General features: G+C 43.8%; 3 protein-coding genes across 5 annotated transcripts; 2 read left to right on the forward strand and 1 right to left on the reverse strand.

Moving 5' to 3' along the window:
- Nucleotides 1-54: 54 nt before the first annotated feature.
- On the reverse strand, nucleotides 55-1984 carry LOC125769937 (ras-related GTP-binding protein C). Its single transcript, XM_049439000.1, has 3 exons — nucleotides 1672-1984; nucleotides 786-1603; nucleotides 55-710 (listed from the first exon to the last, which is right to left on the reverse strand). The coding sequence occupies exons 1-3, from the start codon at nucleotides 1672-1674 to the stop codon at nucleotides 389-391; spliced, it is 1143 nt and encodes a 380-aa protein (XP_049294957.1). The 5' UTR covers nucleotides 1675-1984; the 3' UTR covers nucleotides 55-388.
- Nucleotides 1985-2053: 69 nt separating this feature from the next.
- LOC125769938 (60S ribosomal protein L7-like 1) lies at nucleotides 2054-3058 on the forward strand. The gene has a single exon (XM_049439001.1). It carries the CDS (start codon nucleotides 2163-2165, stop codon nucleotides 2931-2933), a length of 771 nt encoding a protein of 256 aa, XP_049294958.1. The 5' UTR covers nucleotides 2054-2162; the 3' UTR covers nucleotides 2934-3058.
- An 859-nt stretch (nucleotides 3059-3917) lies between these two features.
- Nucleotides 3918-21518, forward strand: LOC125769932 (phosphatidate phosphatase LPIN3). Of its 3 annotated transcripts, none has more exons than XR_007419120.1 (6): nucleotides 3918-4239; nucleotides 14394-17322; nucleotides 17392-17743; nucleotides 17811-17914; nucleotides 18723-19508; nucleotides 19971-20085. XR_007419120.1 is itself a non-coding variant. In XM_049438989.1 (5 exons), the coding sequence occupies exons 2-5, from the start codon at nucleotides 14534-14536 to the stop codon at nucleotides 20227-20229; spliced, it is 3504 nt and encodes a 1167-aa protein (XP_049294946.1). In that variant the 5' UTR covers nucleotides 11000-11648; nucleotides 14394-14533; the 3' UTR covers nucleotides 20230-21518. The 3 variants fall into 3 exon arrangements, 1 of the variants encoding a protein (XP_049294946.1); XR_007419119.1 differs by lacking the exon at nucleotides 3918-4239 and adding an exon at nucleotides 10999-11648; XM_049438989.1 differs by lacking the exons at nucleotides 3918-4239; nucleotides 18723-19508 and adding an exon at nucleotides 11000-11648 and having other exon boundaries at nucleotides 19971-21518.
- The last annotated feature ends 136 nt before the right edge of the window (nucleotides 21519-21654 follow it).

Below are 21654 nucleotides of genomic sequence, written 5' to 3' on the forward strand. Positions count from 1 at the left end.
CTACTCTGCGAGAAACTTCTTTCAGAAAAAGATTACTACCGTTGAAACCATGTGTCTTGCATGTAAACTCATTTCATTGCAATACGATATTAATCTAGGAAATACGGGATATTAGTTCCGAATCAAAACATTAACGGTAACGAAGGCTCCTTTTCACGTTCATTAGACAGTGTGTGTCCTTTGTCACATATACAGATATAAAGATTTTCAAAACAAAAGCATAGCTTTAAAACAGAACATTTTCAAACAAAATCTGCCGCCCATAATCTAATGGAAATCTACGTCTTTCTAGACGTTCATTTTGCACATTTCCCTGAATATTGTTTTTTCATTTCTCGCGCAATTTTGATTGTAAGAAAGTTCAATACCAAAAGAGTCAATGGATGGCTTAATCCTGGAATCGCTTCATGGACGATATTACATCCCCCCGTTCAAAATCTCTTAGATCCTCCAAATTGTCCGGGTCTTGCTCGATAGCTTCCAACTTCTGGTGCTTAAAGCGAAGCTCAAACACTTGCGTGATGGCTTCACGGAAGCAGAGGAAGTTGTAATCGATCACACCCTGCCGGGAGAAACTTTCCTCACGAATAATGCACACCAAGGCTAAGAATTTGTTCACCTCTCTCAGGTACAGCACCGTACTGTTGTTCATTTTTATAATGCTCGAGCTCTGGTTATCGAACGCGGGTACATCCGGATTATCACGAGATCTGCGAATGAAATTGGAACATTCAGTTTAACTGTGCCTGTTGTTGCAAATGGTATTTCGCTGCCTTCCAACTTACCCATAGATGCAGGAAAGATCAATCACCACATCGATCATGTCGCAACACAGCTCGTAGCTTTGCATGTCCACCGGAGTCGCATCGGTTGCGATATAAATCTTGGACACCACATCAAAGAGGAACGCTTTTTCAATGCCCGAATTGTGGATAAATAGATTCAACAGATTCTCAAGTGCGGCTAGCTGAGGTATCAACTTTTGAACCACTTTCGAAAACGCTTCAAAGATTGAATGATCGTAGATTGACGTTAGATGAAAGTTTAAATGAACCCCTTCGAGTCCCGCATCAATTAGATCGTCCGTTGCCCTCGAGTGTATATCCCTTTGGGATTCCATTTTGAAATCGTCACTCACACCGTCCACCTTGTGAATGAACACCTCGAACTTGATACGCGGATTGACCTTGTGTGCCTTGGTAACGGTTTGGTTCAGCTTTGTTAATGCCTCTACGTAGTCGTCCTGTGCATCGATTACGAACACCAGCGCCCCACAGCCTCCGAATATCATGTCCGAATCGAAGGTCGGATCGAAGAAATCAATTTGCCCCGGAAAGTCCCAAATCTGAAACTGCACGAAGCTATTGTTGTTGATGTCATCCTTCACTATTTTGTTCGTCGACTCTAGGAAAAGCGTCTCGTTGGGGGACATCTTGTGGAAGACCACCTTCTGAATAGAGCTTTTACCGGAGCGACGTAGCCCCATCAACAGAATGCGAGGCTTATCATCCGACACCCGATTCCCGTCATTCTCATGCTCGAAGTCCCCGTACCCAAAGTCCTTCGGAAACGATCCTACCTGTTCTTCCTCATCCTGGTAACTCTGCAAAAAGAAAGATAAAATGCTAAATTCATTTACGCACACAGAAGACTGGCATGTGCAAGACTTACCATTTTTTAGTGTTATCTAGTTAAAACTCACTTAATATTATTTACACAACAAGAAACACCAATTGCGTCTCGACTCCGCACGATAGTATCCGAATCCCTTCTTGAACTTTCTCCTTACTGCGATGTTTATCACTATTACACCATTAGTATTTGGGGTGTTTCTATGCTAATCACCAGATAAAAGAGATTTTAGTGAGGGCACACATCAAGGGGTGAATCAAAAACCTTTTTTTGGACCGGAATTATAGGAATTTGATCTTTTCTTTTATTCTTATCACTGTGTTTTGATTTTGTAACGATGTCAAATTCATTCTTGCTGTCTAGGGACCGTTTATGTAGTCGGCTTCAAAACTCTTCGACATATGTTGTCGGACCATTCCTTCAATGTCGGAAGCTTTGTTTTGATTCATCTCTGTTGTCTTTGTATCTGGAGTGAAACCACGTGGAAACCAAGCCGCTCTGTTATTTTACCCAAAATCCCTGCAGATACCATGGAAAAGTACGCTATCCCGAACAAACTCCCATCGGAAGAGGTCAGTGTATTGACTCACCGCAAAGGACGCCTGAAGCAGTTGGCCAAGCGTGCCGAGCAAGCCCCGCTACCCAAGAAGAAGCGTACATCCTTCCGGAAGATAACCACAGTAGTGGGCCACTCTCGCATTGCCGAACGCGATGCCAAGCGCATTAAGCGTAACTTCTTTAAAAAAGGTATTCTGCCGAAGAACGAGGCGATATACAAAGAAAATCAGTTGGTCTTAGTGTTTCGGCATCGTGGCATTAAGTTCTTACCCAACAAGGATGTGCTGAAGACGTTAGTTCGGCTTGGTTTACAGTTCCAACGTTCTGCCACATTGCATCGCTTGACTCCCGAGGTCTTCGCTCAGCTGAAAGTTGTAGAACCTTATGTCATCTGGGGCTATCCGAACATCAGTGTGGTTCAGGAACTGCTCTTCAAGTATGTCCGATTGCGCTGCAATGAAACAGGTACCGAATCGAAGAAGCCCGTACCGCTGACGTCCAACAAACAGGTAGAAGATATGTTCGGTTCGCTCGGCATGCTGTGTGTCGACGATTTGGTACATGAAATTATGACCGTTGGACCACACTTTGATGCCATTCGTGAACAGCTACGTAGCTTCCTATTGAAAAATCCGGCCGGTGGATGGAAGAACCCCAAACAGAAGGGAAAGCTGCGATCGATTGGTGGTGAAGCTGGCTTCCGAGGTACAGACATTAATCTGTTTTTCCAGCGAGTTCTTTAAACAAACTTTTGGAATCGTTTTTAATGTTAATAAGAAGGTCGTACATAATTGTGAATGCAGTTAAAATATATATGTAAACAGTCTTCTACACGACAGAAATACAAGTGCTAATGGACATACTAATAGTTTATTGCTTGAGTTTCACAATTCATCACAAATCGTTCTTGTGTTCCACTTGCAGCTTCCGATGGCACATCCGATAGACATTATGGTCAATTCAATTACACCTGTGCAGACAGCGTGTCGGCACTAACAATTGCCCGCTGTATACAAAGGGATTAACAGTTTACACAATTTTGCACTAGTGTTTGAGTTTATCGTTTTTTCCAGCAGTATTGTTCCTTTTTTTGATAGATTCCTAATACCTATATAAGCAAGGAACCAAACCAACCCGCCACAAAACCATTGAAAACAGTGAATTGTTCCATCGCAATGGTTAACCGAAAGTTTGTGGCAGTTATTGCTATTTTATCAATCTTGCTATCATTTATTGAGGCTGTCCCTCAAGATGGGTAAGTCATAGAAAGCGGCACAAGCGCTAGGTGTATTGTAAAGTTAACAAAAATGGATTTTTATACAGAGAAGAAACTATCCGTTTCGGAGGTCCTGAGAACACCAACGCACCTGCACCAATGGATCCAGCTAACGATGGGGCCGATATGATTCAGGAAAATGTTCCTGACGATCAGGAATTACCTGCCGATTTACAACTTTGAGCTTTACCCCAGTAGCAAATACATGTTAAGGTCTGTTCATTTCAAAGCAAACGCCGATATTGTTATCGTAATGGCAGCTTGTTTTCATATGAGAACAACAAACACAGCTTAAAACTTTTAATAAAATTACAAATACCATTTATTAAATTTTAAAATCCATTCCAATTTCCATGCTGATGACATCGCATTCCGGTGTTGGCCATCGGCATGACAGCTGCGATTTGACAGCCGCATTGGAAGGAGTGTACACGCGCCTTCAGTGGAGTGTGTTTTTTCTCATTTCCTACGAAAATCAGATGGCTTAATGCAGTGCATGCATTTTTCATCTATTCCAAACCGAATCGAAAGTGAAGCCCAAGGTTTTCCGTGCGTGAAATTGTTCTGAAAATCGCGATTTTTGGAGCTTCGAGAGGGTAGTGAAATCGAGTGAAAACATTACGGGATAAAACAGTATTTGTGGTGCAGGTCTAGTTAGTTACAAATGATCCGAAAGAGCACGTCGAATACTGTGTGAAGGTTGGCATCGTTCTAGAAGCGTACATTTCTTTTAGCTCGAGTTGGATTTTTTCTTACGAAGGAAAAGTTCAGCGGTAAGTAGATACACCAAGCATAAATTTTACCGAGATAGTTTAGAACTTTGTACCTACCTATAACATCAATTCAGACTTCAATTTAAGAGTGAAAATGTTCCTTTCATTGGGTGAGACGTCCCCGGCTCGTTCATATTTCGTAAGCTGAGCTGCTGAGATGTAAAATGGAAAGAAGTTTATCATTTTCATGTAATCAATCAATCGGAATATCGATCGTTTCTAGCAGTTTGCTGTCCTGAGAAATTCATTGTAAACAAAGAACGAACCCACGATTAACCATGCAGCAGCTGTTTAGGCCACTCAGCGCGTCGTTTTGCCGTGTTCGCCAGGTTGTATGGTAGTGGGGAGCATAGTTGATGTAGTATTGGTACCACCAACCGCTGTCGATTTCCCCTGAACGTGCGATGCCAGACAAACGCATCACGCCACAACATCGTACGATTGACCTGTTCCCATGCGTAAAGGGTTGTCGTAAAAAAAGACTCATGCATCGCAGGACCGGTTGAAGGTACCATGAAACTACATCGTACGATAATCGTATGACTTCTGGAGAAATTTGTCCTTCATTTTCCTAGCACCGGCGTTCCCAACATTTTAGGGTGTGTCGAGTGTCCGGAGAAAAATCAACCTCGGTTGCATATTCGGAAGCCTTGAATCGATGAAAATGGTTTACTTACACCATCCATACGTTCCTCCGAAGGTCATCGATCTGTCCCGGAAAGCACACTTCCTTAGCAGAAACGGTGCTTGCGCATCGCGACTCTACGCCGGCGATGAAAAATGGAGTTCAGCGAACTACTTCAGGTTGGTCTGCAGCGGTGATGTGTGGCCGTGAATTGGACCGCGGGTGGAAAGCATTTGAATTGCTGATTTAGCCGGCTGTCGGCCAAGATGGGCGCTAAACCACCATTCCACGATAGAGATCCAAAAGCTACGCAGAAAAGGCAAGGAAAAAATATTAAGGGCGAATTTTGCCTGAATTTATCTCGCTGATGGTAGGAAGAGAGATTTTATTGACTGCGAACGAACCACCTACCAATACACGGTTATCACAATTAACCCACGCTCCGTTGTAGAGGGGCCTTGAAAAGTAAACCGCTTGAACGTATGATTGAGCATACATTTTTCGTTTATTGGACTTCCTGCTTTGGGGAGGACGGCTACACACGAAGCAAATGTGTACCTAAACAAAACAAAATGCACTTCGTGATTCTTCTTCTATCATGCGTAATGCTTGCGTGTGTGTAAATGCAGGAAATATCATATCTCAGCCTGTCTGCATGCATGCATCGTATGCAACGAATAGTGGAAATGCCGTAGAAGCCAATAAGACTACCCCGCCGCTTATTATCCGTCTGGTCGATGGCGATGACTCACCGGGAAACCCGTGAACAAGAGCGATTATGGAACATAAAATGAAATAAATTCTGTTGTTTTTTTAAGGACAGTTGCTCCCGAAAAAGTGTCTCCATGTTAGTCTCCAATTGAATATCGATGCTTGTTCAGCTGTTAAACATTCCGATCCTCACGGATTGGTTTCGTGCTTTGCTGCTGAAAACACACAGCACGTGACGCATTCGTTGTGGCAAGATTAGAAGAAATTGTATTTGGGCTTATCAGGGCACAAGAATTCCATAACAAGAGAGATCTCTACAACCGTGCAGGCTATGTCCCAGCAGAACGATGGTTTGAGCACGCTTTCTAGAATGTCAATGTACGGCACTAATGTGGCCACATCACGGTACCATCACGTTGTAGTTAAGATTTTCTTGTACGATCTTTTGAAATCGTTTCGATGAACCACTCTTTTGCTAGCAGAAGCTTGAATTATGCGAATTATAAAGAGTTATAATTCTTTGCTGTTTAGATTCAGTATTATTTCATCGCCTATTGTAGTTTCATGGGCGCTGATGAGAAGCAGGAAGTCGTGAATGCGGTCCTGAATCCCGCAATTATCTCCCGTTTGACGTCACAAATCGTATTGTTCGAACATTGCGCATGCAATAGTGCAAACAAAATCATACAGCTATCTTGGCCCGATTCAAACGGTCGGTCCATGAAGGTCAGCAGATGGGATCAACCGGCTGGAGATTAGATTAAGACCATTACATACTCTCTTCCTTCTTCGACACATCACATTAACCCATCCTGTGGGTCCGATTAGAAAACACGCCAAGTTCCGACCAGCTGCACGGGATCGCGCGAGCGCATACCACGCTTACCTACATAGACAAAACCACTTTCGCTGACGCACCGACAACAACACAACAGTTTACTTCCCGGGTATAGATCGGACGCACACATCCATCCGTCTTCCTGCTATAAGGGGTGGTAGGGTTTTGGGGTGAGTGAGTTGCGAGGAATGATTTGTTTGTGGCAAGAAAACCGGCGGCAACTACGCCGCAACTTTTAGCACCCATGACATTAGACGAGCAGAGCGAACCGGCCGTTGTCTTAGGATCGCTCGACGCTTCACTATTGGCTAGTGGCAGAAAGGCACGTCTTGCGGAAATTTGTACGCACACGTAATCTACAGTTCTCGTACACTTTTTCGCAACATCGTTTCGAATGTCAGAATTATAAAAAAAATTTTACCTCACAATCTTACAAGAAGTTGTCCATTTTTTATTATAAAGAAGTTTCGCTATTGGAGAAGCAAATATCCGTAGAACTGTGACGATGGCTGTGAATCTGTCAGCAGCTTTCTGTAGTTAAAGCCTAATATAAGTAAAGCTGATAAGAGTTATCTGCTGAATATGTTTTGTCATCGTAGCCAAACCAGTCCTGTTACCCCCTTCGAATAGCATATCGTCGCGGACAGTAAGTTTGGTAGAGCACTTCCACCGTAGTCATCGCCGTCATTCCTCCACGCAAAAGCGGGGACGGTTTGACCTTCGTTCGTTCGTTGCTCGCCACCGTTTATCGCCTTCACTTGAAGCGTCGTCATTCTAACTTGTTTACGCGTAAAGTGGTCGTGCCCCCAAGGAAAGTATTTAAACGCAAAAAATGCCCTCTCCCGTCCCCAACTCCCCCTCATCACCACTAGAATGTAAAGCAATGGTTGGCACAGTCTGTTGTTTAGATATTTATTCTCACAGCAGCAGCAGCACCACCCCTGTCAGCTTTTGGCGCCAACATTGTCGTTGTGAGGTAGGGTGGAAGGAGGACTATACCATTCGCCATCCGATTGACCCCGGGGAGAAACCACAAGGTAGTGGTGGGTGTGTTGAAAGATGTTGGAGAGAAAAAATATTAGGCGGAAGTCAGCTACACACGATCAGCTAGGAGGGAAGGCGCATTAGAAATAATGTTTAAAGTTGGCTGGAAAGTGGAAACTCATTCATGATCCTCGTCACGTTTCAGATCAGGTTCAGCGCGCATTCTTCGTTGTTTACTGTTTGCACTGGGCAGTTGTTTACGATCTCGCATATTAGAATCGGGCCCCAAGTCGAGGCACTCGAGACAGTGGAGAATTGGAAACGCGAATCAGTATGTTATCTAAGAAGAAGGGGTGTGAGCTGGATGTAAATACAGATGCCCTGGCACAGGAAATATAGAAAATGATGTGCAGCATAAGTTTCCCCAATACTGTATACTGTATGATCGATGAATAAAACCTCATGCAATCCATTATCTACTGAAGAATCTCTTACGCAATTGACTATTAATCCATGCTTTTTTGCTTGTGGAAATTATTTCTTCATTATTGCCAATACGACTCCCCAAGATAAACGATGTTGTTCAATAATTTCATATATATCGATATTTCCGATCATTCGCTTCCTTGAACTCTCTTGTAACAATAGCCCGGTTGGGGGTGTGCACATTGATTAATAAGAAGATGTTATCGTTAAACCTTTTCTGCTTTGCGATCACATCTCCAAGATCACAGTGCGTTGTATAACACAGTAAACAACCTGGATGAAGTAAACATCGCGTGACACGCCAACGCACTCCAAAGGACGGTTACTTTCCCATGCAGCAAGTAGTTATTGCCATATCACAGTCCCACTCCAGTGGCATACCACGAGGTGGCACACGGGGTAAAATACCACATGTTTTATCCCCATCACCCCATCAGCCGAGAAGGGTAGATCAGTTACATTGTCACGTGTACCGCACGGAGGTACCGGGACCTCTTGTTGTGAGTGAGGGTGGATCAACCGCAATTGTTCCTGCTTACTTCAAAACAACCTCTTTCGGTAACGGTTGTTGTTCTTGCTCTAGTCAGTTGCGGATAAACAACAACGACGACACCGTTACTCTATGCATCAATGTCGGCGTTCGTGGGCCACAATTTTTACGTAAACTATACCCCGACGGTTGATGGAACGTGTGTTCTAGTTGATTGAATTTATTACAGGGTAAGTGAGCGGCTAATTCTTTAGCGGTGTTCCGTACGAACATACTTAACCTCGCACATACTACCTAACCTCGGCACAAAACGGTAGAGCCATTTAAATTGAGCTTTACTCGTACCGGAAGCAACTAGTGTTGTTGTTGCGGATCCGTAATCAATAGGGCACAGCCTGTCCGCGAATGAATAAATCTAAATATTCGATTAGAATGCCCCGATACAATGATGGTGTGCAAAAAGGCAAAATACAAACCGTTGTGTCTAGAATTAGACGTATGTCACGTAAAAACAAAGAAGAAAGCTCAAGGAAGTTTACGGACCAGAAATTGCGTATCAAAATGTTGCAAATCACACACCGTCAGAGAAGGTGCGGAAACAACAAGGAAGGAATTGAGGTGTGCTATATGCTTTTAAAGCGACACGCACACAACAAGACGGTACCGATGTTTAGATGCCGGCTAGAAATGATAGAAGCAAAAAAAAAATATCAATTTAGATTACGCTCACACACGCTTTTGTTCTGCTGGCCATGATGGCGACGTGGACGCAATTTTGCAAACTTGCCTACCTCTGACGCACTTTGCATGTCTGTTCCATGTGTGCGAGAATTTCAGAACTAACCTTCAGAAATCGCTAACACTTGTGGTCAATTGCGCGTTTGATACCTTTGGACAAAACAAGTGAAAAAAATAGGACAAATTGTATAATGCGTACGATATGTGAAAGATCGAGTAATGTTATTTCGGTGAAGATGATAACTTTGGCATAGCATGTTTGCCATCCTTCTGGCATGTGTCCAAGATGGAAGGTCGTGCAGCAGGTGTAACGAGATCGAAGGTGGCTTTTCACACCAACTGTTTCCTGTTCCACCCAGACCCCATTTCGAGTGGATGCGAGGCACGTGCTTGGCTAACTTGTAATCCATTTGTACGGCTTAAAGAGGTTCTCATTCTATCGCCGGGTTGACCTTGGCGATCGGAAGGAATTTCTTTTGAAAAAAAAAACATACATAAACATTAACCAACCCGGTTCAGTGAAAGAGGTCGAAAGCAAAAGCAGAGTGTGCGAGAAAAATCGTATTTTTATAAAATTTACACCTTCTGAGTAAGGTTTCCCTGTGTCTGTGTCCGATACATTTGGTTCAGATTTCAACGACCAATCGTTTACACATTCATGTGGTTCGCATTCTATTAAGAGTGGCGCTGGGAAGCATTGTGTAGTGGTCGATTGTTTCACATTCATCGGTCAATCACTTGCGACCCCTGCGCGGCAGTGGTGAAAATTGCGGACAAAATCACGTGTTGCACATGCGGATAAATTTGCGCAACCGTCGTCCCGCATGGATGGTATCATGCGGAATTGCACGCGCGAACTGTATTTAAGTGAATCCATATCGATGCAAATAAATTAGTTCTAAAAGAAAAACAAGACGTCGCTAGGCTATGCGTGACTCAGCTTTAGATGTCGTCCAAATGTCTAACAGAAGTTGAGAGGATATTCCGAATCCGAAAGAAAATGCACAATATATATTAGATTAAGGGGGAACACATGAAAGGAACGTTCAAAAATGGACTGTTGTTGACAATTGAACAGCATTTCCGCCTTTATACAGGACGAATACTACCAACACACTGCCCGACATGAGTAGAGACTGCCAAGATGATGTTCGATTGACTATTTTTGAACAACTATTCACCAAAGCTGCTGGCTTAAGTTTTGCTTTGAACGTGGCTTAGCACATGGTACGCATAAGGAAGCGAGATCTACTGGACGCTACTGGAAAAGTAAACAATAATTCTTTACAGTACATTCCTGTACAAAACCGATTACCCACGCTTCAATAACCTCAGACTTGTTAGCAGAACTCATAAAATGAAGCTTCCGTCTGTTGTATAGTGCGGAAAATATATTTAATTTTCCATCATGAAAGTGTGTTACTGGTCTAACGGATTGAAACAAATTTTCTTTTCCAATGACAGTATTGTCCGCTGGTAAACATCTTCACTGATGACGATGATGATGATCGTTATGCTTGTAGGTGCTTGATCGCAAACCTCCCCTACCATGGCGGACGCGTGTAATTACGCGCAAAATTATCTCTGTCGCCATATTAGCAATGGGAATGGCTGAGGGTTGTTGGGTTCGTGCAGCAAGTGTGGCTCTCCTCCGATACTCAATCCCCGTATGTATGTGATGTTCGTGGTATATACTATAAAGCCGGCCACATACAACCACACACCACGCAATGCTATCTCGCTCAACACGGCGAACAGAGAGAACCCTTAAAACACGCACATATGTAAAGTCCACCCCCCTTTACGATGCGGTCAATGAGTACGGGTGGGGATGATGCTTCTATGAGACACCACGACATGTGAACAGACAGCACATCAGCTAAGCTAGTTCGCGGTTCTCTGCTGCCCGTCGTACCATTCATTCGCAGAACAATCGTAAACCGCAACGGAAGTGTTCGGTTATTATCCGCCAGTGGTTTATCCCTCCCAACTACACGGGAGAAGAAAAGTCGATAGGGGTTTAATTGAGGTGCAAAGAAAACTTGAAAATTCGTTGATCAAAATGTGAACTATTGCACGTTTAGGCAACAAATTAGGTACTTTGAAACAGAGCGTTGAACTGTTGAACTGTGTATTACAAGTGAAAGAAGACGATCGAGTTGTTGTACGAGAAAGATCATATAAAAACGATCGGTTCGTGAATGTGTGTTGGTGGGCAGCAAAGCCCAAATCAAAACAAAGCCCTTGCACAGAAACAGGTTCTTGGCGTGTTGACGCTGAGTTTGAAAGCATAAGGCTTCGCCGGGTTTTGGATTGCGGTTGGAACAAAGAAGAGAGTTTCATAGCGGACGGATATTCTGCAGTGGGCAGAAGAATCAAGCGGTTTAACAGAGATCAGCATCCGATCAGTTTAAGTGAATTAAAGCTACATATTCCTCCGAATGTTGTGAAATGTGCAAATACGCTTTGCTTTTCTGTGCCATCCTGTTCCTCATCGTAGGGTAGAAGTGTACGGAGCTAAGATACACAGTTATCAGGTGAGATTGTTTAACAAAACGCTTTGTTCTCAATTCTTGCGTTTGTGCGTTTGTAAAAGTTAATTAACATTGCCCTATTTCAAGCTGTATTATGACTGTATGTTGTGTCGGCGGTTGTTCACTTTTCATTTTGCTCATCACAAACGGTAACCGCCACATGTCGGGCATATAGTGGTCGGTTTTTCTAATGATGACACTGACATCAAACCAAACGAAAAACAGGGCCAGGATCGCGGTCAGGAAGAAGCGAAACAACAAAAGCAAACAAGACGGAAACTATTTTTGTCCTTGGCACAGACGACCGGTTTGCTGTGGTTCAGTTTTTCCGTTCAGTAGTTGTTCTTATTCAACACGACTAATTTTTTTTGCAGTAAACAGCGTAAACAGGCGTCTTAACGTGAGCCGCTTACCAGGGTTTAAAGGGAAAGAAAGCAAAGTTTCTAGGGTTATAAAATGTTCAATACTTCAGAAAGGTGTTATGGCAAGGTAGAGCTGTGTTGGGACGATGGCCAAAAATAGCATTTATTGCTCAACCGCTTCTCACATGCTGGTCATACCCTGCGCAAAATGATAAATGTGTGTGCCACGTGAGGTACTTTTCACGGATCGCTTTGAATTAGACAAATTTTCTTGGAAATAGATCACAAGTTTGCCTCCACTTAATTGATCAGTCAGCTGATGGGTTGCTTCCTGTTGGATTTCCCCTTTTAGCTGGAACTCATTATAGCAGAACCGGTTGCAAGTTCTAGACGCGTGAATATCTCTCCTAGCTGCTCGATTTGTTGCCCATTAATGGTACCTCTGGAACGCAAGGGATGCATTAATGAAGCAACCATATTGGTACCTTTTGACGTAACGCATGCTTCACGCAAACAGCAAACGCAATCAGCTGCATCGTGCATCAGCGCAACCGACGCTCGATGACGCGCGAGACAAGTCCAAAGGTTGTTCGTTCCCTGCACTCCTGGAAAACCAGTCATCATCATCGTCGACGGCAAAGGCAAATCGCGAAAGTAAAGTTTAAATTGTGTGCGTTCCGATAGAAAAGAAACGACTAGGAAGAAACAGCTTGCTGTCAGAGTTGTGTTGAACGCGCAGAAAAAAGAACCGGTGTTTCGCTGTCAGCTGATCGCGTGAGTTGTTGCCGAAGCCGTTGACCCAAATCTCAAAACATGCCACCCGTCGCACGCGGAGACCGAGATTATTTTTGAGAAGGAAAGTCAAACGTACCACCTCTATACATTCGAGTGTCGCTGAGTAAAAGAACGTTGCAAAACGTGCTGTTAAAAATATGAATCCTAGACAAAAAAATGTTATCCAACGCAAGCAGACGAATTGCAAACTATGACAGAATTTGTTCCGCTTAGAAAAAACTGTCCATTCCATGGTCGTCCACCAAATCCAACGTCCACTAGGTATCCAACGTGGATACAACTTAGCTTTGCACGACTATTATTGCCTGCGTTTTGCTTTCGACTGCCTGTTTACAACACATGCTTGCTATTCTTTGTTGCAAAGAAAATGACCATACGCACTTTGGGAGGTAAGTTGCAATTGCCCTGCCCCCCTTCCATTGCTGAAGGTCTTAGGTTTCACTTTCCATGATGTAATTAACACACAGGCAAAACACCAGTGGCTGCAGGGCGCGTACTGACAAGCCTGCCGACCTTAGCGGATATTGTTAAGCATTGGGTGGGTTAGACAAGGAGACAAAGAAAAGAGATTTACCATTTTTGTACGATTCTAATGACTCTTATCGAGTGGATGATTAACTAAGACTTAACGAAGGTTTTCTAAATCTGTTGGGGGTTTTCGTATTTATTATGTAGCTATAATTCCTTGGAATCTTATTTTCCACAATTCTAGCCCTTGCCAATGAAGTAATTTTTATGCATTTGTCCATTTCTGGTCACAAGCTGTTTCCAACGCGATTTCCACCACATCACGGTTGCTTGTTTAACGCTCATCTAGAAAAAGACGTAGACAATCAATCTCAATTTTCGCTCGCACCATTCACGTCATCGTCATCGGCCCTGTCTTTGTGCAAACAAATGATCGTAATTTTGCTCGCGACAAGGCACAAGCGTGGCTATAGTGTGGAGATGATCGTGCAACCAGTCATAGCATTCCGTTTTACCAATACCATCGTTTTAATGGCAAAGAGGCTGTAAGTGGACGATTGAAGCATCTTCCAAAGTGGAGGAACATCGCACTTCTCATAGAGCGAGAACATAATGTGCCAACTAAGCGATCGACGTCAAACAGATGAATGTAAACGAAGAAAGCTTTATTGAATCACCCAGCGGTAGATGTAGTTTGTCCCGGTACAGACGAATTGTCGCCCATTGTTGAATTTGTTTAATTTTTTTTCATAAACTACGAAGAAAGGTAGAGTAGCATAAGAGTACGAAGAGGAGCATAATAGCAAAGGTTAATATTTCATGCCAAAATTTTCTGATTTGTTCTTGGCTATTGATTAAACAAATGTGGTGACGCGAATGGTAGGTTTTCGGTGTGATTATCACCTTTTAATGCGCCAGACTTGAGTGTTCAAAGGTTAAAGTACGGTTGAGAAGTTACCAAACTTCGGTTGCGTTATCGTTCATAACAGCTCATCCTGGTAGGAAAATATGGAATGGAAACTTGAACCTCACCCCCACGGCGATCGTTTTATCTAATCTATGTTTCCCCTTACTTCAGTCGATGTGTTTGTTTCATGCTTCTCTCGTTTCTTTCCTCTTGCAGATAGCCCACCAAAGCAACGTTGAACGTGGAAGCATAATCGTGAAGCGACCAGGAAAATATTCTACGCAACACTGTGAGCAGTTGCTGTAACTAGTTGGGTTGATTGTACTAAAGTTCTTCGTCGTAAACAAAGCCTCAACATGAACAGCATAGTGAGCTTGTTCAGTAATTTTAAGGAGTTTTACAGTGAAATCAATGGAGCCACACTAACTGGTGCCATCGATGTAGTAGTGGTGGAGCAACCGGATGGTTCCTTCGTGAGTTCGCCGTTCCACGTGCGGTTCGGGAAACTCGGAGTGCTGCGCAGCCGTGAGAAGGTGGTCGACATCGAGGTAAATGGCGAGCCGGTTGATCTACAAATGAAACTAGGGGAGTCTGGTGAAGCATTCTTCGTGGAAGAATGCGCCGAAGACGATAGTGAAGTTCCGGCCCATATGGCCACTTCACCCATTCCCAGCCACTCGTATTTGAGCAACTATGAGGAAAGCGTACAAAGGAACGATGGATCCGGTGGGCCCATTTTTAAAGCACTAGAAGCAATTGAGGCCGCTGGAGCCACTGGTGAAGGAGTAGCTGTAGGGCCTACGACTGAAATCGACGAGGGCGCTGTCATGTTGATGGTGACGAGTCAGACCGGGACGCTCGAAGCTGATAGCGTTGTGGAGAAAGAAATATTGCCACGATTACGGCGGAACTCGGTTGATCTTTCGAACGAAAATCCCGAACTGGAGCGGGCAAAATTCGAAAACCAAAGATCCGAATACAGCCATCGGCGTCACACGGACAACCTTACCAACCGGCCGGATCTTTCACTGACAAAGAAGGAGTACACCACGCAGAAGCTGCGGCAAGAACTGAACGCCGCTGCCGAGGCTGCGGAACAGGAACAGATCTTCCACATGGAAGGTTTGGACGATGGTCACCTTGATGTGGTTCCAAGCGGACAGGTGACGAATGCTGCTGAATGGAAAAACAGCACACCACTTCCGTTAGTCACCGGTACGCCTGATCAGTTGGTAAAGGATATACGTTTTAAACCAATCGATGCTCAACCAACCACTGAGGCCGGACCGTCTGGTCAAGCGACCGAAGTTGTCCCGGTGGCGGTGTCAACTACGCAATCAGCTGTGTGTGGAGACGGAACAGCAGACTCAAAATCGAAAAAGAAGCGCAGGAAGAAGTCACTGATGAAGAAGAAAAACACACAACGGAAAAATTCAGCCAGCAGTAGCTCTGGCGCTGGGTCGAACCATTCCGATCCGAATGAAGGAACGGAGACAGACAGTCTAACGGCGTCGCAGGTGACGGTTTCGTCGACCAGTGGCAGCTCACTGCCGAAAGAGGACGCTGCCGAGGGTGTCGATCAGGAGGTCCCGGATATTAGCGATCCAATCAAGAAGGAGGGCAACGATAGTCCCGTACTCGATTGCCCTGCCATGACGTCTAGTCATCATGCGGATCTAGACATTCATTTCTTCAGTGATACGGATATTGGAACAGGCGTAAGCCCGCAACAGTCGCGTCCTTCCACTCCTATTCAAAGCGACACCGAGTTTGAGATGTCACTGCGCGAAAAACCCGTAACGGAGGAAGAGCGTCTGATGTACGGCAACTCGTGGAACTGGGGAGAATTGCCGACGCAGGTAGATCCGAAGGGGGTTGATGCGGAGGCCGGCAAGCAGGCACAGCACAATTCGATGCTGACTGGACTGATGAGCTTGATGAAATACAATAACAAGAAAAAGCGCCAGAGTGTTCCAGATGGGATGTACCTGTCGGATTTGGATAAGCTAAACGAACCGGAGATCGCCCAACTGTATTTTCCATCGTTCCCGAAACTGAAACAACACCAGCAACAGGGTCAGCGTGGCAGTGGCGGAAGTGGTGATGACGAAGATCGTGAGAGCGGTAATGGTACGTCTATTCCGCAAAGTCCTACCTCGATGGAAGATGGTCCCGGTGGTAAAGATTCCGACTTTGACGAGCGCGATCATCTCGCAACGGGTAACACGAAAAATAGTATGGTCGACCAATCGATCGATTCCTTCGCTTTGTCTCTCTGTGGCGGATTGATCGGTGCAGAAGGTTCGTCGGGTCCTACCGATGAACAGTTCGAGCGCCACCGTCTGCAATACGCTAACGTATTGGCCGATCCCAGTGTGTTCAAGTCGCCCGATCTGGTGGTACGTATCAATGGCAAGTACTATAGTTGGGAAGTGGCCTGTCCACAGGTCATGACCATTCTAGCGTTCCAGTGTGGACTGCCAAACGAGCTGTTGGCTAACGCGAAGCAGAAGCCGGGCAATGGTTCGGGAATAGAAGAGGACAAAAAAGAGGAACCACTGCAACAAGCACAGCAGCAGCAGCCACAGCAGCCGAACGCTGGAGGACGTTGGTGGTACTGGCGCCGTTCAAATGAATCCAAACCGGCCCCAGCAGGTACACCGCAGACTCCAACTACACCGACTGCACCTGTGGAAGAATCTGGTGACGGTCCGGATGGTAAAACCTCTGCAGCAGTGGGTACGCAAACATCACGCTCGAACTCGCCAGAAGATGAAAGCCACGAAGGAGGAATGGACGCGACTGTACCGACGTACAAAAATGTGTCGAAAAACGAAGACGGATATAATGGTTCGCTATCGTCGGAAGATTCTGAGCTAGCAATGGAAAAATCTGTAGGTGGCATCCTTATTGACAACAGCAGCGAGAAGACTCTGTATCTGCTGGGTTGTGGAGAAAAGTACCGAAAAACGCTGCGCCTTTCTTCGGAGCGCATTAAGGAGCTGAACCTTCTGGATGGTATGAACAAGATCGAGTTTAGCGTAACCACTGCCTATCAGGGAACGACGCGATGCATGTGCTATCTGTTCAAGTGGAAGCACAATGATAAGGTAGTCATTTCCGATATTGATGGAACTATTACTAAGTAAGTGTTTAGGTAAAAAATTATTGACAAAAATGCAAAGTTCAAACGTTACCAATAATATTATTTTAGATCGGATGTGCTTGGTCACATTCTGCCCATGGTTGGCAAGTCTTGGGACCAGATCGGTGTGGCGCAACTTTTCTCGAAGATTGAGGAAAATGGGTATAAAATGTTGTACCTATCCGCACGGGCCATCGGACAGGCCAAGACAACGCGTGGCTATCTGCAGTCGATTCGTCAAGGGGATGTAAAACTGCCGGATGGTCCTTTGCTGCTCAATCCAACCTCCCTAATGTCCGCTTTCCATCGTGAAGTGATTGAGAAGAAGCCTGAGCAATTTAAAATTGCCTGTCTGAATGACATTCGCGATCTGTTTCCGGAACGAAATCCATTCTACGCCGGATACGGTAATAGGATCAATGTAAGTAATAACAATTTTTTTTCTTTCTGTAGTATGTTTAACTAACATTTGTCAACATCATTTGCAGGATGTATGGGCGTACCGTGCCGTTGGCATTCCGACGTCGAGAATCTTCACCATCAATCCTAAGGGAGAGTTGAAGCACGAGCTAACGCAAACATTCCAATCGACGTAAGTTGCAATACCTTCCATTTTTTCATATCTTTTCGAACATGTTCGCTTCGCTCATTCTGAACACAACACAAATCCATCATAATCCTTTTAGACCACAAAGAAAAAGTTGTGTAAAATTGTACATATACCTATACCGAGGGTAATGGAAATGGATGGAGCATATATGTACAGCAGGAAACCTCGAAGCATGCTGTAGAGAAAAATGCTTTGAAATGCGTGTTCGAATTATTAATTCGCTTTCGGATTGGTATGTGTTTTGTGAACATTTAGTGTGGATTGGATGTGGGGTTTTCTGAGTTCTAAATAACAGGATACTGATCACAAGAAAAAAAACACATGTATATATATGTATACACGCACATACGCGCACACATCACAATCACAGACACACGTACATAGGTGGCACGATCTTTGGAAATTCTGTACACAGGCCATTTTTTCTGCACACATCATCAACGATTCATACAGCACCTTTCATCTGGACATTTATATGAATTTCAATTTTAAAGCACTAAACGGATTTCATCAGTGGACACGTTTGTGCTGGGTGGTTCGAATATACCGGGTTTTTTTTTCTGCACGCGGGTACTTATGTTAGTATTTTTGTTCTTTTTTATTTTCCATTTATTGTACCTCATTTGATGTTCAACCCACAAAACCAACGACGAACGACAAAACATGCGTGTGTTGCCGCGCCAACCAAACACACGCGCGATTCGCTTTGCTTTCGTTTTTTTTGTTTTCTTGTACCGATCGCGATCCGTGTACATTTTGGACATTGACACGTAACACTAAATTCGCCTAGGTATGCCGGCCAGTCGCTTGTAGTAAATGATTACTTCCCACCGATTGAGCACGAGTCTCCGGAGTCTGAATTTTCAGACTACGACGAAGACGACGACGACTACGATGAAGATGACGACGACGAGCCGTTGCAGTTTCCGATCGAAACTAGTGGTGACGAGCAGCAGTCGCAAAGTCAGCAGCAGCAACAACAATCGGTGCTAAGAATAAAGCGCTCGCGAAAGTCCGGCTTTGCTGATTACTCTACTCCGATCGAGAATGGCTTTGTAAAGCATGCCGTGTAGCTCTCTAGCGAACCCAATCCCACCAGCAAGAGCAGGCCTCTTCAGTGCTCTCTATTCCTATAACGTAGGCCTCCTAGTTATGTGCCATCAACACGATCCTCCGGTTACAATGGTCCACAATTCCGTCCTATTCCGTTCTACATTGGAATACAAGAAGCTCGCTAGTCGAGGCCAAACCTGTTGTGCCTAAAAAAAACTAGTCAAAATGATCTTTAAACAATCGGCTGAGCCGTCGAAAATATGAAAAGATTCATTCTAGTGTTAAATGTGATAGTATGTTCTAACACACAGCACATGGGTTTTTATTTGATTTGGACCTTCTGTCGCTAGAATTGACTATATAGCAATACTCACGCTGTAAACGTAAACGTCTAGCAAGCCATATTATACCATCCAATGATCTAATGGACCGTTTCATCATATATGAAGAAATTTTAGTGCCGAGTTTGTTTATCTCATGCCGGTGGATTCGGCATGTGCCCTTTCCGGACGTCGAAACCGGGGTAAGCATGGCGACAACGATGAAGGAGAATATAGTGGTATCCTAACACATATCAGTAAGATGATTACTTCATACAAGCCATATCATACGCTTTATTGCTGTGTAATATACTCAACTATGCTACTTACCATCACTCATACATGCTATCGAAGTGTATAGAGGGCGTGAGAAGGTGGACAAGGTGCTTAACGATCACTTCATAATACTATTATCATCTGTGATGTAAAATGTTTCTGACAACTCATCGTTCTAATTTCTGTAAGATACTGAAAAACTGTGGATATCGTTGGTGCTTATTTGTGCTTTGCAACGTATGTTGGTTTTCGTATATGTTAAGATTATTGTAAATAATAACCGCTGATAGATACTCACATTTAACATTAATATCGATGGTATGTAAAGAATATTACGCCCAGAATATTAATCAATTCGGTTGTTTTCTTTTTTCATTCCTTTTCTATAGCTACGCCAACATGGCTTACATCGTGGATCAGCTGTACCCGCCGATCAAACACATCGAGGAGGAAGATAACGAGTATACTAGCTTCAACTACTGGCGAGAACCAGTGGCTGAGATTGATTTCAACGCTTGTGACATATCCAGCCCCTCCTTACCATCATCGGGCTCTGTGTCGTACCCGTCCGCGTTAGCTTCTTCTGGCAAGATTACTCCCACGGCAACACTAATTCAGCAAGCCTTGCCAACCATTCCCGAGAACTGAGATAAGCAAGGAACCTTAAAACATCCCGCATCTTCATTATAAGAGATCCCCATACCAACAGAGCACGAGTAAATCTTAAAACCAAATCCTTTAATAGGCTCAAACTGGTGCAGATAGAGAAAAACAGCTTCAGGAAAGACGGTAACGTTTCTAAACAGAACAGAAAAGGTTGGAAAGGAAAAAGAACAAGCTAAGCTAAGAAACCAATGTTCGGTACAATAATTATAATAATAATAATAATAATACTATTCATACAATATATCGTAAGCTTGAACGAGTGCTTTGGAATGGCGAGGATACTCACCAATCTGATCGCGTTGCTTCCATTTCGCTTTAGGTTGGATTGTTTATGTTTCACAAACAGCAATATGGTCCAAAGGAATTGTGTTAGCATAGGTCAAATCAGAGGTTACATACAAAGCAGAGGCTTGAGCAGATGAGCTTGACGAAGTGAAGACGTGACGCCTGCCAGTGAATGTTTAGTATGTAAGAAGATGGGAAAATAAGAGTTAGTATGCAAAGCATCAGAAAAGAGACAAAAGGTAGCAGTTAACGAATGGTGCTCCTAGTAATGAGCCATACTACGGAGAGCTAGCTGTGATTGAAGGCAGTGATAGAACTAAACGGAACTGTCCTACCGGGTGTGCTAAGTTACATATGTAGAAGCAGGAATTCAGCTTAGCAGATTGTACCATGATTGTACTCATCGTTTCCGGCCGCACCGGGAACGAACCACAGAAGGACCGATCCTAGCGAACTGCACAGAAGGAACACGATAGAAAGAGCTTCGTGAATCAGTAAAAATGAAAATATCATTCTGCTGATTCAGTCCTGGCTGTGGCGTAATAGGGAGCAGCAAAGCAAACAAAAGTATGTGATAATTTTTTTCTATTTATTTGGCTTTGTTCATTTTTAGCATTTCTTAGCAAGTTTGTTTATTTTTTAATTCTAAATAGTGTCTATTTAATCGCCTAATGTTGTTAAGTAAATGCGAAACGTTGATTGACAGCATTAGATAAAGCTGCCCACGCTTACGGGATCGCAAAGGAAGCGAAAAAAGACAGACGCATAGAGTTGTAAAAAAAGGAATAGAACAATCGGTATTTAGTTGCATTGTTATGCAGGAAGAGACATCAGCATTGTGGGTGCAAGTTTTGTTCGATTATCGCTTTTACCCGATCGTTTAGTTCGTGGTTTTATTTCATTGCATCATGTTTTGGTTACCTTTTCTTTAGCAATAAATTATTATGCGATCGGTTCGGATACTAGCGAATCGTGCACAAGAGGAATTTACTTTTTTTCACAGATTTTGAATACAGTCATTATTGCCGTGGATGCGTTGGCAATGCGAGATAGTTGCTTTAGTGTGAAAATGTTTAGAACTGGCTACAATGCAAATAAATCATATCCATCAACATACGCAGT

This window comes from Anopheles funestus, chromosome 3RL (assembly GCF_943734845.2).
Source record: "Anopheles funestus chromosome 3RL, idAnoFuneDA-416_04, whole genome shotgun sequence".
Taxonomy (NCBI): domain Eukaryota; kingdom Metazoa; phylum Arthropoda; class Insecta; order Diptera; family Culicidae; genus Anopheles; species Anopheles funestus.